General features: G+C 30.0%; 1 protein-coding gene across 6 annotated transcripts in view; it reads left to right on the top strand.

The window, feature by feature from the left end:
• PCDH11X (protocadherin 11 X-linked) overlaps positions 1 to 15,406 on the top strand; it is a 682,375-nt gene that overhangs the window by 548,256 nt on the left and 118,713 nt on the right. For 4 of the 6 annotated variants that reach the window (XM_060002571.1, XM_060002569.1, XM_060002573.2 and 1 more), the window contains one exon: positions 6,658 to 6,681. The exons of the other annotated variants lie outside the window; for them this stretch is intronic. In XM_060002571.1, coding sequence (XP_059858554.1) covers positions 6,658 to 6,681 — 24 coding nt within the window. The remainder of the gene's footprint in view (positions 1 to 6,657; positions 6,682 to 15,406) is intronic. 6 annotated transcript variants of the gene reach the window in all.

Here is a 15,406-nt window from a genome sequence, read left to right as displayed (position 1 = left end):
CACAAAGTTGATTTCCACTAATGAAATAATAATCTGAAGTGTTTTAGTAAAAGCCATTCCCTGATATCATGTCCACTTATGCCATACAGAGACTTTAATTACCTACTGTTTTCTTCCTACTACAGCAGGTTTTTTAATTTGTTTGTTATAGAGCAAACAGTTTGGTGAAAATGTGAGGGAATATATTCAAAAGTTTTTTAATCTAAAAAGTAACTTATTTTTAAAAGAAAGTTTCATTATATTAATAAACCTAGTACATTTAGCACATATCTCTAGATTTACTTAAGGTTTATCTGTGTTATTTTTCTGTATGCACAACTCATGGTCATTGACAAGCCAGTCAAAGCTTCTAAAATTGAATAAACTGATTAAAAGAAAATCATATTAAATTTCACAAAGAAGAGATTTAAAAACTTAAATCTGTTAGTAGTGGAAAAATTGTACACTATTACCTTGGAGGTATGTACTTTACATTAAATCAGGCAAAGGAAAATGCTTCAAAAATCAATTTCTCTATGGACCCAAAGACCAGATACACCATCAAGTCCTATTTTAAAATGGTCATAATTTAGAATTCATTCACTCAATAACAGATTGAGTATTAAAAGGTGTGAAATATTTGAGAGCTACAATTGTTTCAAACATTTTGGATAGCTTAGAGGCAGATTTCATAAATATTGATTTTTTAGTATTTTCTTTGCCAAATGAAAAGACAATGGATCCAGCCCTCAGGCTTTTGTTTTTGGAATTTCTCAAGATCATTTAAATTTGTGTTATTTTCAGAACAGCTTCATACACCTCTCAGAATAATGTAACTAGGGCCTTGGTAGGTCCTTTCAATGAACTGTAAAAACATTTATATTCCAACTTTTGTTTTCTTGAAAACTTCAGAATCCTTCATGTTTCAGTTTCTTTGAGGTTTGTTTGTTTGTTTGTTTTGTTTGTTTGTTTTGAAGTTGGGGGAGTGAGCTCAACTCATTTTATTTTATAGTTTTTTTTTTATTTTTGTGTGTTTTTCTGTTTGTTTGGTTGGGTTTTTTTTTGTTTGTTTGCTTGTTTTTTTTTTTTTTTTTGGCAGCACTGCACAGCTTGCAGGATCTTAGTTCCTGACCAGGGATGGAACCGAGGCCCTCATCAGCGAAGGCCTGGAGTCCTAACCACTGGACTGCCAGGGAATTCACAGCACAATTCTTAAAAGAAGGATCTTCTCCCTTAAATAACCAAACTAAACCAGAAGTATTTGGAATTAGCATTTGTGCTGCTTAGAACAGTTTTACAAAGTGATTAAGTGAAGCCAAAATATCTGTGTTCACAGGAGTCCTATTCTCTAAGGTATCTGGCCCTGTACATCTCAGAATTTTTCTTCTCTTAATTGTAACTGTCAAAAGGAGCTATTATGATTGGCTAGATTCACTCCGTATGCTTCTGAGCCATTTAAAACATTAAGGTCAGATTTTGAGATGGAACTTTTTGACTTAAATCTTTAAGGAAAGGAGGAATAACACTCCAGGACCAAGCTAAATTACAAATTACAATTTTTATTAGGAATTATCTTTTTTTTGATTTGCCAAATCAAGATTTTGATTCGTAAAGTATGCTCTTCTCTTGTTTGCCCTTGTCAATTGGTGTGTACAGTAAAATGTAAATTACATTTAATATTCATCTAAGTTGGCATTTCCCCAAAATATATTCTAAAAGCACTGATTTTTTGATACTCTCTGCAGTAAATGTTTATCTTGGGCAAATAGGTTCGGATATACATATTGTTTCCATCTCTTGGAAATGATCAATAAACCATCAATAAAACATTTCATAGTGTGTGAGTTCTTTGGTAGAGAAAATGTGAATTCTAATTCTACTTCTTCCTTTCATTTGTTGTGTGGATCATAGATAAGTAATTTCATTTCCTCTTATTTTTTAAATTTATTTTTATTTTTTATTGAGATATAATTGACGTGTAACATTGTGTTAAGTTTAAAGTGTGAAACATGTTGATTTGATACATCTATATATTGCAATGTGATTACCATTGTAGCTTTAGCTAACAGCTCTATCATGTCACATAATTATTATTTCTTTTTGAGGTGAGAAGATTTATGAGCTAGTCTCAGCAATTTTGAAGTATGTCATATAGTATTTTTGACTGTAACCAGTATGCTATGCCTTGGATCTCCAGAACTTGTTCATCTTCTAGTTGCAAGTTTGTACTTTTTAAGTCATTTCATTTCTTTTGACCTCATTTCTTCATATGTATACTAAGAATATTGAATCAAATGACTTTCTAAGGGCTCTGGTCTTTGGCCTGTGAATTTATTTTATTCTAGAAAAAATTTAAGTTGTACCTCTGTGCTCTTTGAAGTACAAACACTGTCAACATAAAAAAGAAAATGACATTTGAAAGTACTATCTGTTACACTGGTCCCAAACATATCCCCTAAATAAAAGGTCAGAAAACCAATAGATTATGGATTAGAAAGATTTTGTAATGAATAGAAAAAAATGAGTTAATTTCAGGAATTTTAAAAGACATACAGCTCTAAGCTGTGGTCCCAAAGATATCCCCTAAATAAAAAGGCAGAAAATACAGCCAATAGTTTATGGATTAGAAATATTTTGTAATAAATAGGAAAAATGTGTTAACTTCAGAAACTTAAAAATATGTACAACTCTAGGCTAAAAAGGAAAATAAGCCATTTGGTATGGCTCAGCATGAGTTTGGTTAACCAAAATCCTATTAATGTAGAGAATGGTAACTGCATATTAGTGAAAATGTTTCCTTTTAATTTCTAGGTTTTAGTCTCTCCAATAAAGCCAACACTATGACTTTGGTTGTCAATTTTGAAATGAATATTTCTTTTTTTTTTTTTTGGCTGCACTGCACAGCTTGCGGGATCTTAGTTCCCCCACCAGGGATTGAACCCAGGCCATGGCAGTAAAACTGCCAAGTTCTAACCACTGGAGTACCAGGGAATTCCCTGAATATTTCTTTAATCCAGCAGTAAACTAACTTTTATAGAAACTCAGGACCGATATGAATAGAAATTTTAATATACAGAGATGAGAAATTTATTTTATACTTGCAACATTGCTTTTATTGTAAATAAGGTACTCATTATACTAATCGCCTTGCATCTTTTGCATTTGTAGCCTTAACCTTTCACACAATTTGAACAGAAAATTTGATTTGAGCTTCACTATTTTTGTGGTTCAGACTCACGTACAATAATGCTGTAGCTTATTAGTTTTGCAATAAACAGGAGATGCACTGGGGTGATTTGGATTATACATCAAGAATTGGATCTTCTTGGCACATCTTCTGGAACGCTTTAAAATTAGCATTATTCAAAGAAAACTAGGTATTGGCCAATTAATTTGACATTACATCTTCAAGTACATTGTTGTTGTTGTTTTTCATATTGATTCAGCTATATTCTGTGACCTTCAGTACAAACTCTTGTGTGGCTTGGCATAAGAAAATGAATGAGGAACTTGTTCTCAAAAATTAGTCCATAACTTAGAATATGTTAGGCTTTAGATGAATTGAATCTTGATTTATCAGATTTTTCTCTATATTAAGAAGCATAGTAAACACTGTAATGTACTGAGACATGGTGATGCATTAAATAAATAAATATTTAAATATTTATTTAATACTTATAGAAAACATTATCCTTCAATTGACTATAGTGGCAAAGATATCTGCTTATCTCCAAATGAATGTCTTTAAAAATGTTTTCAAATCTTACTTACCCCCAAGGTAATGACCTTTTAAAATTTCATTAAAGTAGCTTTATTATGTGACTTTAAAAATTATACATGATAAAACAACTGCAATTGTTACTATTTTTTGAAGTAAATGGCAGTAATAGATTGGTGCATGATATTTGATCAACAAACATTAAGGCAACACAATCAATTTTGTGGTGAGCTCTGTTGACCTTTAAGCTATTCAAGCAGTATCTATTTATCAATTTTTTTTTTCACATTTAGCCAGATGTTCCTAGTGCATGTTGAGTATTTAAACATTTATGTTAGGATTATGAAGGAAATGTTAAAATATGTTTGTATAGAGTAATAAAACATGTTCTGTTATTGTTCTTGTGATAAATTTTTGTAATTTTTATGTGACTTAAGTAGAAGCTGCATTTTTTACTGTAAAATGTGATTCCTTAATTTAAACTTTGTAGTACAAGAATCCCAGTAATTCATGTTGTTTACTAATTAATTACTTATGTTCCTTTACTAATTAAGATATTTGAGTAATAAATTTAGAAAGTAATGTTAAAACCTCAAGTATATTTCAAAGTAAGCATGTACACAAACTTAAATTTTTATGTGATTATTGCATTTGTGTAAGTAAAACTAATGATACCTGAACTATTAATGGCTTAAATTTATTAATTAATACATTTATTATTAAATACATTGCAGAATATTTAATAACCTGAAAACAATTTTCTTGGTGAAAGCAAGTTTAACTTGTTAGATATATTTATTTTATTTATTAGTAAAATTTCAAGTTACACATAAATGATAACTCATCCATAATATAACTGTAGTTGGATTTATTAGTAAAATAATTCATTTCAGTCATAGTGATTCACGTAGATTCTAGTATCTCAAATGACAAGGATTATCCTTATTTTGATCTTGCAAAAATCTTGAGCAGTGTGGATGCTTCAAAAATATCAATGATAAACCTTTAAACATTAGGAAGCAATTGAAATTTAGGAATGCATTTGGAAATGAACTTTATGTAAAAATTCTTCCTAATATAATGAATGTATCTATTAATTTCTGTGTCAGCATATGAGTACTTAATATTGCTTTAGAGGGGGAAAATTGTTCCCTTTTTGACTATTTTTCATGTGATGAATTTGTGTCTCTTCAGAACTGTCCTGAAAATTTTATGCAGAATCTGCTTATTGTCCTGAATTTTAAAGAAAATTGATCAATATTTGACTTTACTAGTTTATAAACCAATTTTCATTTTTCAGCTTGGGAGCTAAATGTCTCCTGGGATAGATTTTTAAAATGTGTTTGTTTTCTTTTTCATTGTTGTCATGTCACTTGTTTTGCTTTTTTTATTTGTACCTCCTTACCCTTAGAAATAAGTCTAGGCCTATCACATTTTTTTTTCTGACCTTTTCAGTTACCAAATTGGAAAGGATTTTAATAACTAGGTCTAGAACACACTGAAATTACATACTTAAAAATGAAAGCAAGCACTTTATTACTTCTCTGCTTAAAACAGCCTTTCTTTTTCACTCCAGTATATTGAAAACTCTACATTTAAATATTACAGGAATTTTTTAAAAAAGTATTACAGGAATTAATTATTAATTCAAATAATAAATTAAAATACTGTGTGTGTGTGAGATAGAGAGTGAGAGACTTATCATTGAAGTAGAACCATTATTTGAGTGGTGCAGGGTTGATGAATATTATTTAGAAGATCAATTCTACCTAAAGTGCCTTGTGAAAGCACTACTTTTTTTTTTCTTTATACTTTGGTTTGTATTACCATTAAATTACGTTGCTTATGGACAAAACACCTTATGATGAAAAATAAATGTGCCATGTATATGTCAATGACACTTAAAATGTTGTGCAATGCTCTCTAATTAATCCATATTATTGTATGGAAACATTACTTTCACCTCCATTTTTCTGTCTTTGACCTATTCCTTCTCTCTAAGCATTGCATACATCTTTAGTTTCATAATATTCAAATTTAATCCAAAGTTGATTTTTAACAAGTTCAAAATGTTTATCTTTAATGTTTTTATCTTTAGATGTGTGTTATTAAATATATCAGAAAATCATTTTTACTGTTGGCTTTAAAATTTTACAAAGAATAAATCTGTGATTCATTTGTCCGGATCAACACATATCAAAGTATTTATAAATATATAATTACTTTGTTTTGTTTGAAAATAGACTTTGTTATTTGTCTTAGATCAAGCATGATCTCACAGTGTTTTGAAGGAAGTCACTTGATAATGCAGTGCCATAATTTATTTATCTGGATAATAAATATAGTGATCTCGAATCCCCCATTTTTAATTGTGAAAAATAAATGAAATTTTAGTTATGAAAATAGCTGTATTATAGAAAAAGTGTCTTAACCAAGATAAGAATACTTCTATTGTGCCATCTAATATTAGTATCCATTGATGTTTTGTTTTTTCCCATGATTTTTTCAAATCGGATTTGGAGGAAAAACAACCTGTTAAGTCAAAAACAATGTTTTCCTTATGCTACACTTCCTGTAGGAGGTTCCAGGAGAAAAAGTGAAATTTTAATAGAGGACTACACTTTGTTATCATCAGCAATGAAGCTAGAAATCTACTGAGTTCTTGCAAAATGTTGAGTTCAACAATACATTGCCTTCAGGGGAAGGACCAATCATGACTTCCCAAGAGGTCAGAATATAGCATAGGCTTGGTCTGAGTTTAGAAAAACATACTATAGGAGATAGATTTTTATGGGTTATCAGTATTCTACCTTATCTATCTCAGTCATCACGTTCTCTAAAAAATGATGTTGAACATATATTGCAATATATTACAATTTACATTTATTTAGTTAATGTAACATATTGGGAATAAAAGAAAATATTTATTTGTACTTAACTTTGTTAAACTGTCTTTTTAGCTTTCATTCCTGGACTAAAGAAAGGTACAGTAGAAATCAACACAAATCATAACCATGGTGCATTTATCATTTTAAAATGAATTTGTGTTTGTTTTAAGAACTTTGGCCTCTTCATTTCTCATAAAACATTGCAATTTCAACTGTTTGCTTCAAACACATTTTTAATATGTTTAAAATGAACTGATATCTAGGAAAGGTATCAGTCATTTGGTTATCTTATATAACTGGATGCTTTTTCCAAGTTATGTGTAATTAATCTTTAGATGTTAATGTGAGCCTGTTGTCATTTATTTGACTTACAGTAGTTACTTTCAAATTACCTATGAATTTAATTATTCATTTTTCTCCTCTGACAGTATAAGCATATTTAGGCATCTGTCTGAGGATGCATTAAATATATAATTCTACTTTTCTATATTTTCATTTGAAGTTGATCTGTAAACTGTGAATGCTGTATACATGCCTAACAAAATAATCCAAGTTAACATTCTTTGTGAACTTGTAAATAATATGCATTTTCTTTGCCAAAAAATATATATGGATTACATGTGAATCTATACTAAGTCATGGTCAACAGAAAACAAATATCTTTAAATATGGAGTTTAAGCAATCAGTTAAAACGTATCTAATTTTACTGTGCTGATAAAGTTTTAAAATGATGCAGGGTATTTTGAATGTTCCAAATATATTTGCATTCTCTGTGTATATGCACCAATTTCTTTATTGTGTATTTCATAGTTCAGGATGGATCTATCATATTGTTTCATTGCTATTTAAGACAATAATTTGTTTCACTTCACACACTTTTAAAATATGTTACAGTCCATCAATATTTTGACTGGGTGGAAATAGCACTTAAAGAATAATTTTTTCTGAAATCAGTCATAAAAATCTAAATCGTTATGTAAAGAACTTCCCCTTTAGTTTTTAATTTTGACATATCATCAATACTAACAGCATGTGTTATTATTTTTGGTATTTTAAATGTTTTTTTCAATGTTGCTTTGGTCTTTTTACATTGCATTGGCATATTTCTCTTGTGATCTTATGTAATTTGTTTTAATGTCCATGATAAATTTTTAACTATCATCTAACTAACAGAATTTCAAGCTAAATATTTTACTCCCCATGAAAGTCTTGAGTATTCAACATTTACATGGGTTATTCATGTGAAAGTGGATGCATTACATGTACTTTTCATTTTTTCTCTCCCCTTCTCATTAGTTTCTACATATCCCATGATAGATACTGTTCAGAAACTAGAGCTATATAAAGTCATGGTGATATTTTTGGGTTGTGATGCAAAGTCAAGGTGTTTTGAGCATAACTATTCAGAGGCATAGTGGAAAGAGCATTTGAATGTGAGCCATGACATCTAGAGTTCTAATGACAGTTCTGCACCTGACTAGATGCATACTGGCCAAGTCATTTAAACTCAGAGTCTTCATTTTCTTCTTTCCCTCATTAAAAAAATCTAGTAATCATAATTATGCTTAAGCCTCAGGAGAAGTCATGCTGCTAAAACATGACAACATAATAATAATCACAAATTTAAAAAAAAAACAAGTGTGTACAGTTCTATACGCTGTCCCTATAACCTACAAATGTTTTTATCTTAATACACCCCTGCTATGTGTAAGTTCTATCATTTTATCCATTTTTGCAAAGATAGAAACTGAGGCAAAGAAAGGCTAAATAATGTAGAAATTCATTTGATAAAATGAATTAAAGCACTTTCCCTGTATAAAACACTACTATTACTTAGATTTTTAAACCTTTATCAATACACCAATGAGTAATGATCATTGCAATTAAACTCATATTTTAAACCTTGCTGTAATTGATATTTATTTAGTATATTCATAATGCAACTGGGCTCTGCCTCCAACTGCACTGAAACACCATAGTACCTTTTGTAGTTATATTCTATGAAAATTTTCATACCATATTTTATATATCCATTTTTCATCAACTCATTTGAGTAGACTTGCTATTATTTAACTCACATAGCACAATTTCTTAGGCATATTTTATGTAGTTAAATGTTAGTTTATAAGAGGAAGAAGCCCTCTGCGAGTCTAATCATAAATTTATAAAACTAAGATCATTTTGTTTATTTAACTCTTCTATTGAAGGGTAACTGATAACCAGGGATGACATTGAGTTTTTTCTTAAATACAAAAATATGTAGGCTTTTTCCCTCACAGTAAATAAGATATATACATGCAAATTCTTAGTAATAAGATAATTACTTTTAATTCTGTTATGCTTTACTTGTCCCCAAGTAAGAAATTGCAAATATATACTTGTCAGTTAATTCAGAGCAAATTCTTTTGTACCACCTTCTGAGGAAAACATACATTAATAAACATTTATAAATTAATACCTTTCATTGAATTTGCTTGCAAGTGTACTTTCCTTTTTTGTGGACAAGTTTTAATGTAAGGTGAGAGTTTTAGCTATAATATATCAATTACATTTTCTGTTTTCATTGAGGTCTAGGGTTTAAGCAATAGAATGTCAACTGGTTTGTCTACCTGCAGTCGTTCATTGTCCATAGTAATGTTCAGTTGTCCAAGCTGAGTGTTGGCATATCATTACAGTGTTTTATTACCCTTCTGGCCTTCAGATAGCTCTCATGGATCTGTTCTTGAGAGAGGTTTCCATATTTATTGTTAGTACTCAAGGGCCAGCTGTAATTTAGGAGTTCATTACTTTAGACTTGAAATGTTGAATTTGAGTCAGGAGAAGCTGTTTAGAGATTAGAATGTGGGGGGGGGGGGAAAGTAGGTTGAAGTGGAAGGTTCTAGGAAAAACTGGGGAAATGAGTTATCTCTCAGCCAAATGAATCACCTCGCCTATCTTCATCCAACTACTTAGTTAATAATAGTTTGTGAACATAAAATATAATTCATCCTTATGCATGATAGATATGGAGCTTTTCATATGTCAATTAGTAAGAAAAGTAATGTCTTTTCATAAGGTATCTTTTTTTTTTCATGGCCAGGAGTTAATGAAAATGTCTGTGTAAGTTTCAAAATGAAAAACTTATAGCACAGGCCATAATATTAATCACTTTATGTTAATTTATATAGTATCTCCCTAAATTCTCAGACCAAAGGACTAAATCAATATGCAGTTTTGTTAGTTTTGTTTTCGATTACTAATAGTAGACTCTAGAATGTCATAGAGCAATATTTATGAAAGAAATTAAGTCTAATGAAGGATTTGCATATTTTACTATCTAAAATTGCCTTCTTTAGATCATGTATAACAAGTTCATTCCACCATATTATGTATTATACAGTGACACATAGAATTAGAAAAAACATGTCTTATGATAAAATTGTATTGTTTTTTAATGTTTTTTTTACAATGAAGAAAAAAGAAACAAATGTGATATTATTTATCACATAAAAGTTGACTGATTAGTAGAAAATTTAGTATCTTTTTGAGGCTATGCAGTGTATTAAAGTTAGAAAATGGGTGCAGTACTTTAGTGTTATCATTCTGATAAAAACTCTTGGCATAGCTTTGAAACAGTATATAATTTGTGAATAAAAATGCATAATTTAAACTTTATGTTCTGAGTATATACTAATGTCTTTTAAAAAATCTTTGTAGAGAAATAAATAGTATTGCTAGGTGACATATTGGTCAGCTGCTTGTTAGCAAATCATGGCTTGAACATTTAAATGACCCATAAACATTACTTCTGCTACAGCTAATAAGAATAGTAACCCTGATTTCATAAAGCATAATTTTATTTTACATCACTCTTATATTGCCTTGAAATTGATACTATTTGACTGACACAGTAAAATGATAAAATATTACTTTACTTTCATTTGCAGATGCCATATCAAAAGCTGGATCTACTATGAGGCAGAATTTTTCTATCGAAATATACTTTACAAACAGGTGATTTTTTTCTAGGACACACATAACAATTGATTGTTGAAAAGGCAACTTTCTCATTAGGTAAATTGTCTATCTGAGAATATAGCCCAGGATTCTTGAAGTTCAAGTAATTTATTATCATTGATTTTGATCAGCACTATCACTGGAAATATAATGAGGGACACATATATAATTTTAAATTGTCTAGGGGCCACATTTAAAACACAAACAAAAAAACCAATAATAGGTGAAATTCATTTTTACCAATATATTTTATTTAACCCAACATAAACAAAATATCATTATTCCAACAGGTAATCAATATAAAAATTTTCTATAAGATAGTTTACATTTCTTTTCATAGTAAGTCTGGAAATCTGGCATGCATTTTACACATACAGCACACCTCAGTTCCAACTAGCCACATTTTAAGTATTCAATAGCTATGTGTGACTAGTGGCTGCTACATCAAAAAAGCTTTAGATACCTCTCAAAGACTAGGGATTTGGGATTGGGCTGCAGAGAAAAAAAGGGCTTTGGTATACATTGGCTTGATATTATACCTTGAAGAAAAACAAACAAACAAAGAACGCTTGAAAATCTTGAATTTATCCTTGCTCATCTGAGGACATTTTCCCCCTGGCTGGTCAAAGTTCAAAGAAAAACAGAAAACATTTGGTAAATATACTCTTGTTGATTTTCGCTGTCATGGGGGATGAAACAATGTGCAATGTGAAACAGCAAAGGGCTGTATAGATCAAAGTCAACACTTTCAATTGCAGACTTTTTGTCATATGTTTGAGGCTCTTAAGAAACACAATTCATTGCAATTTGCTCTCCTTGAAATTCTTGAGTAGTTTTCAAGAGGAGCCTTCAGTAGAGAACACTGATTGGTGCTTGTTAATCTCGAGGCATGGATGATTTTAAAACGTGTATTGTATAGCGTTTTATAATAATCAATATGTATCACTACCAGAACTTGAGCCAGAAGGCTGAAAATTTTCTATCTTCCAGTTCATATAAAATGTGATACTTCAATTTTAAAAGATTAGCAATATAATTTACCATGTTAATGTGAATGTAAGAATGTGAATTTCTAAGAATATGAACTAAGAGCATGTAATTTCTTAAACAAATCTAAAATACTTATATAATAGATGTCTGCATGTGGTATTCATGGTGCTCATGCTCACAGGGTGTATTTCCTAGGTTCACCCGCTATAAAAATGATTCTAAATAGTGCTGTGTGTCAGAGACAATTTAAAGCATTGATTTCTTCACTTGATAATCACTTATTACTGGTCCAAAATATCACCAAGCTAAAAACAGAAAACACCTTACAAAGTAATGAACTGCAATGCTCATTTAATAAGACAACATTCAAGTAAATCGAAAAATGCTTCATGTTCTTAACTACAATCATATCTAATTATATTGTTGCTTATAGGTAAAGATATGGAATATATCTATTCCATATCTCCAATATATCTATATATATCTATACCTATTATTCAGAATCCAAGTGAAATTTATAAAATTTTAACAGTTTGCATTTTGAAGAAACTGACTGTTGAAGGCTTTACACAATTTGAATTTATATCAGATTAACAAAAATTGTGTTTTATTTGCTGTCTATATTTGTTGCTGTTCTCCAAATATAACAATATCCTAGAAGATAAGAGGGAAGAAATAGGGAACTTTAGAAAACTCATATTAAATACTTTCCAAATATATTGACTCTGGCCTTCTTAAGCTTTTTCTAATGTGTTTAAAATGCATAGAATAAGAATATTTAGAGAAGTAACAAAAAGAGGGGAAAGATTTTTGTCAGCAAATGTCAGAATATATAAAGCTTTAACAAAAACAAGATGGTAGGCGTGTAGAAATTGATAGATCAATGTGGTAAAATAGTAAATAAGCTGACCATAATGCATACCTGAAGTTAATATATGATTAAAAAATAATCAAAACCAGAGGTAAACAAATATGCATGAATTATTAAACAAATTGTGCTGTGAAATTTGGCAAAGTATTTGGAAAAAGATCATCACTCCAAAATACAGATCCAAAAAAATTATAGTAGGTCAAAGATGTAACTATAAACCTGGGGACATACAGTAGAAGAAAATATGTGAATATTAATTAATCAAAGAAATGGACTTCATTTAAAATTTTACTCCTGAATATCTGTATAATTTGTGACAAAACTAGTTCCAAACATTTCTGATAAATATATTTCATTGAATTGAAATACTGAAATTAGTTCTCATGCTACACTATGGAAATTACTGTTACTCCAAAAATTTAAATTCTAGAGTGATTCTATTATCATTAATTTAGACATAGCTCTTGAAAGAAAGGATGATTGCAGAAGGCAGACTGTATGGCACTAAGTAATAGCTATTCTCTTTTTTTAAATATGGATTTTGATGATAGTGGTAATAATAATCACCAACTTTTAATGAGTAGGTATAAAACATTACTCATTGTTCACGTTTCAAAGCAGCGACAGATGAAGTCTGTCACTTTCAAACAATGGGTTATTTTTAAATGATTGTATGATTTCTTCTAACAATATTTCATCAAACTGGCTTATATTTGTAGATGTAGCCCTATTGCTCCTTTCATGCTAATGTACATTGAGAGTAAAGAGTTTCCTAAAAATCTTGCACAAACCTGCCTTTTCCTCCCAACCTTCCCTTTCACAGGCCTCTTGACAGCTCTCGACAGCTCTCTTTCCCTTTTCTTCCTTTTATTCAACAATCTTTTTTGAGTATCTGGTACATGCCAGGCACTATACTAATTCCCTTCCTTCATCTTTTAATCTCTCTCCAATAGGCAAGGGATGACATGGGAGAAAATTAGTAGTATAGCTATAGTTAGAGATGGAAGTTAGATAGAGGCAGAGGTAGAGTTATTTATTCATAAATATATGAAATTACAATTTTAATATTAATGTTCCATGGTATACTTTGTAAGAAGATTTAACATATTGTGACCTTGCATTAGGATAACATAGAGATAAATTTCAAATGGGATTGCTAGAAAAAAATCTATATACAATTTTCAACATTTTCTCAAAATATTCAGAGGCAGAAGTATAAGCCAAAGAGTCTGCCTGGATGGATCACTTTGAGAATGTACTCTTTCATGCCTGCTATATGATTGCATTTCAGTTTAATACCAAAATGGTCCATGCATAGCTTCATCATGAAAAATGATATTGGAATTTTGTTTAAAACTGTATAAACAAAACTACTTTTTAATCATGTATACTTCTGAATATTCTTCCACATTTTTCAAGCTGCTAAAGCAATCAGGATTGATTGAAAGTCAGATAACAGAACTACTTAACTTGATAATCTAATTTTAGGCTCAAGTATAAAAGCATCCACTTTCCTTAGTTATCAGTAACTGCACTGCCTAATTTATTTTTGAGGTTAGTTCTATGACTCCCCTAAACTTAATATTTTATTGTTATTAGTTGATGTTCAAAAAAACAGCATTGTTATGAAGGGAAAATACTACCAAGGTTTTATTAATTCCATATGTTCTTTTAGGTTTTCTGGCAAGAACTCTGAATTTCCATTTTATCTATGATAATATTATAATAATAATTCTTATTTACAGTTTAATGGAAACTCAAAATTAGGGTTATACCATACACATTTGCTTACTTTTAGAATTTACTTAAGAAATATCACCCAATCAATTGATACTTTCTTGAAAAGACTCTCTACTGGAAATTGTAAATTTTTTTAAACTAATTAATTAACACATCCTAATTTAAAAGGATTTGTTGCATTGTTATGGTATTTAGTTGTACTGTGTGTTGCCGTTTCTTCAACTTTTAAATTTTCCCTTGAATACAACTATTGTAAGCATTTTCTCTTTGAAAGCTTATATAGCAGAACTAATATATGTTGATTTAGTGCTTTTATTGAGATATAATTCACATAATATACAATTCACCCTTTTAGAATGTACAATTCAGTTGTTTTAATATATTCATAAATGTGTGCAACCTTCACCACTATTGAATTCCAGAACATTTTCATCACCCACAAAGACCCACATAACCATTAGCAGTCACACCCTAATCCCCCATATCCGCATTCTGGCAACCAATACTCTCACTTCTGTCTCTAGATTTGCCTATATAGGAAATTTCATAAAATAGAATCATGCGCTATGTAGTCTATTATGTCTGACTTCTTTTACATAGCATAATGTTTTCAAGATTTATCCACATTATAGTATATATCAGTACTTCATTCCTTTGTAAGGCTGAGTAATATATCATTGTATTGTGTGGTACACACATTTTGTTTATCCATTCATCAGTTGATAGAAATGTGAGTGTTTCCATCTTTTGGCTGTTATGAATAATGCTGCTACAAACATTTGTGTACACTTTTTTGTGTGAACATGTTTTCAGTTCTCTTCAGTGATTATTTAAAAGACTAGAATTGCTGGGCCATGTGTTAACATTATGTTTAATATTTTAAGGAACTGCCAAACTGTTTTCCAAAGTGACTGTACCATGTAACATTCCCATCAGCACTGTATGGTGGTTTTGATTTCTCCAAATCCTTACCAACGTCTGTCAATACCTGTCTTTTTAATTGTAACCACAGTAATGGGTGTGAATTATTATCTCACTTTGGCATTGATTTACATTTTGCTAATGATTAATGATGCTCAGAAGATTTACATGTGCTTATTGGCCATTTGTATATCTTCTTTGGAGAAAAGTTTATTTGAATACCTTTCATTTTTCTTTTGGAGTATTTTTTTTTAAATTATTGAGTTGTAAGAGTTCTTTATAAATTCTGGATGCTAGTTACA

The sequence above is a fragment of the Delphinus delphis genome, chromosome X (genome assembly GCF_949987515.2).
Source record: "Delphinus delphis chromosome X, mDelDel1.2, whole genome shotgun sequence".
Classification (NCBI taxonomy): domain Eukaryota; kingdom Metazoa; phylum Chordata; class Mammalia; order Artiodactyla; family Delphinidae; genus Delphinus; species Delphinus delphis.
This window is presented reverse-complemented; position numbering and strand designations above follow the sequence as displayed.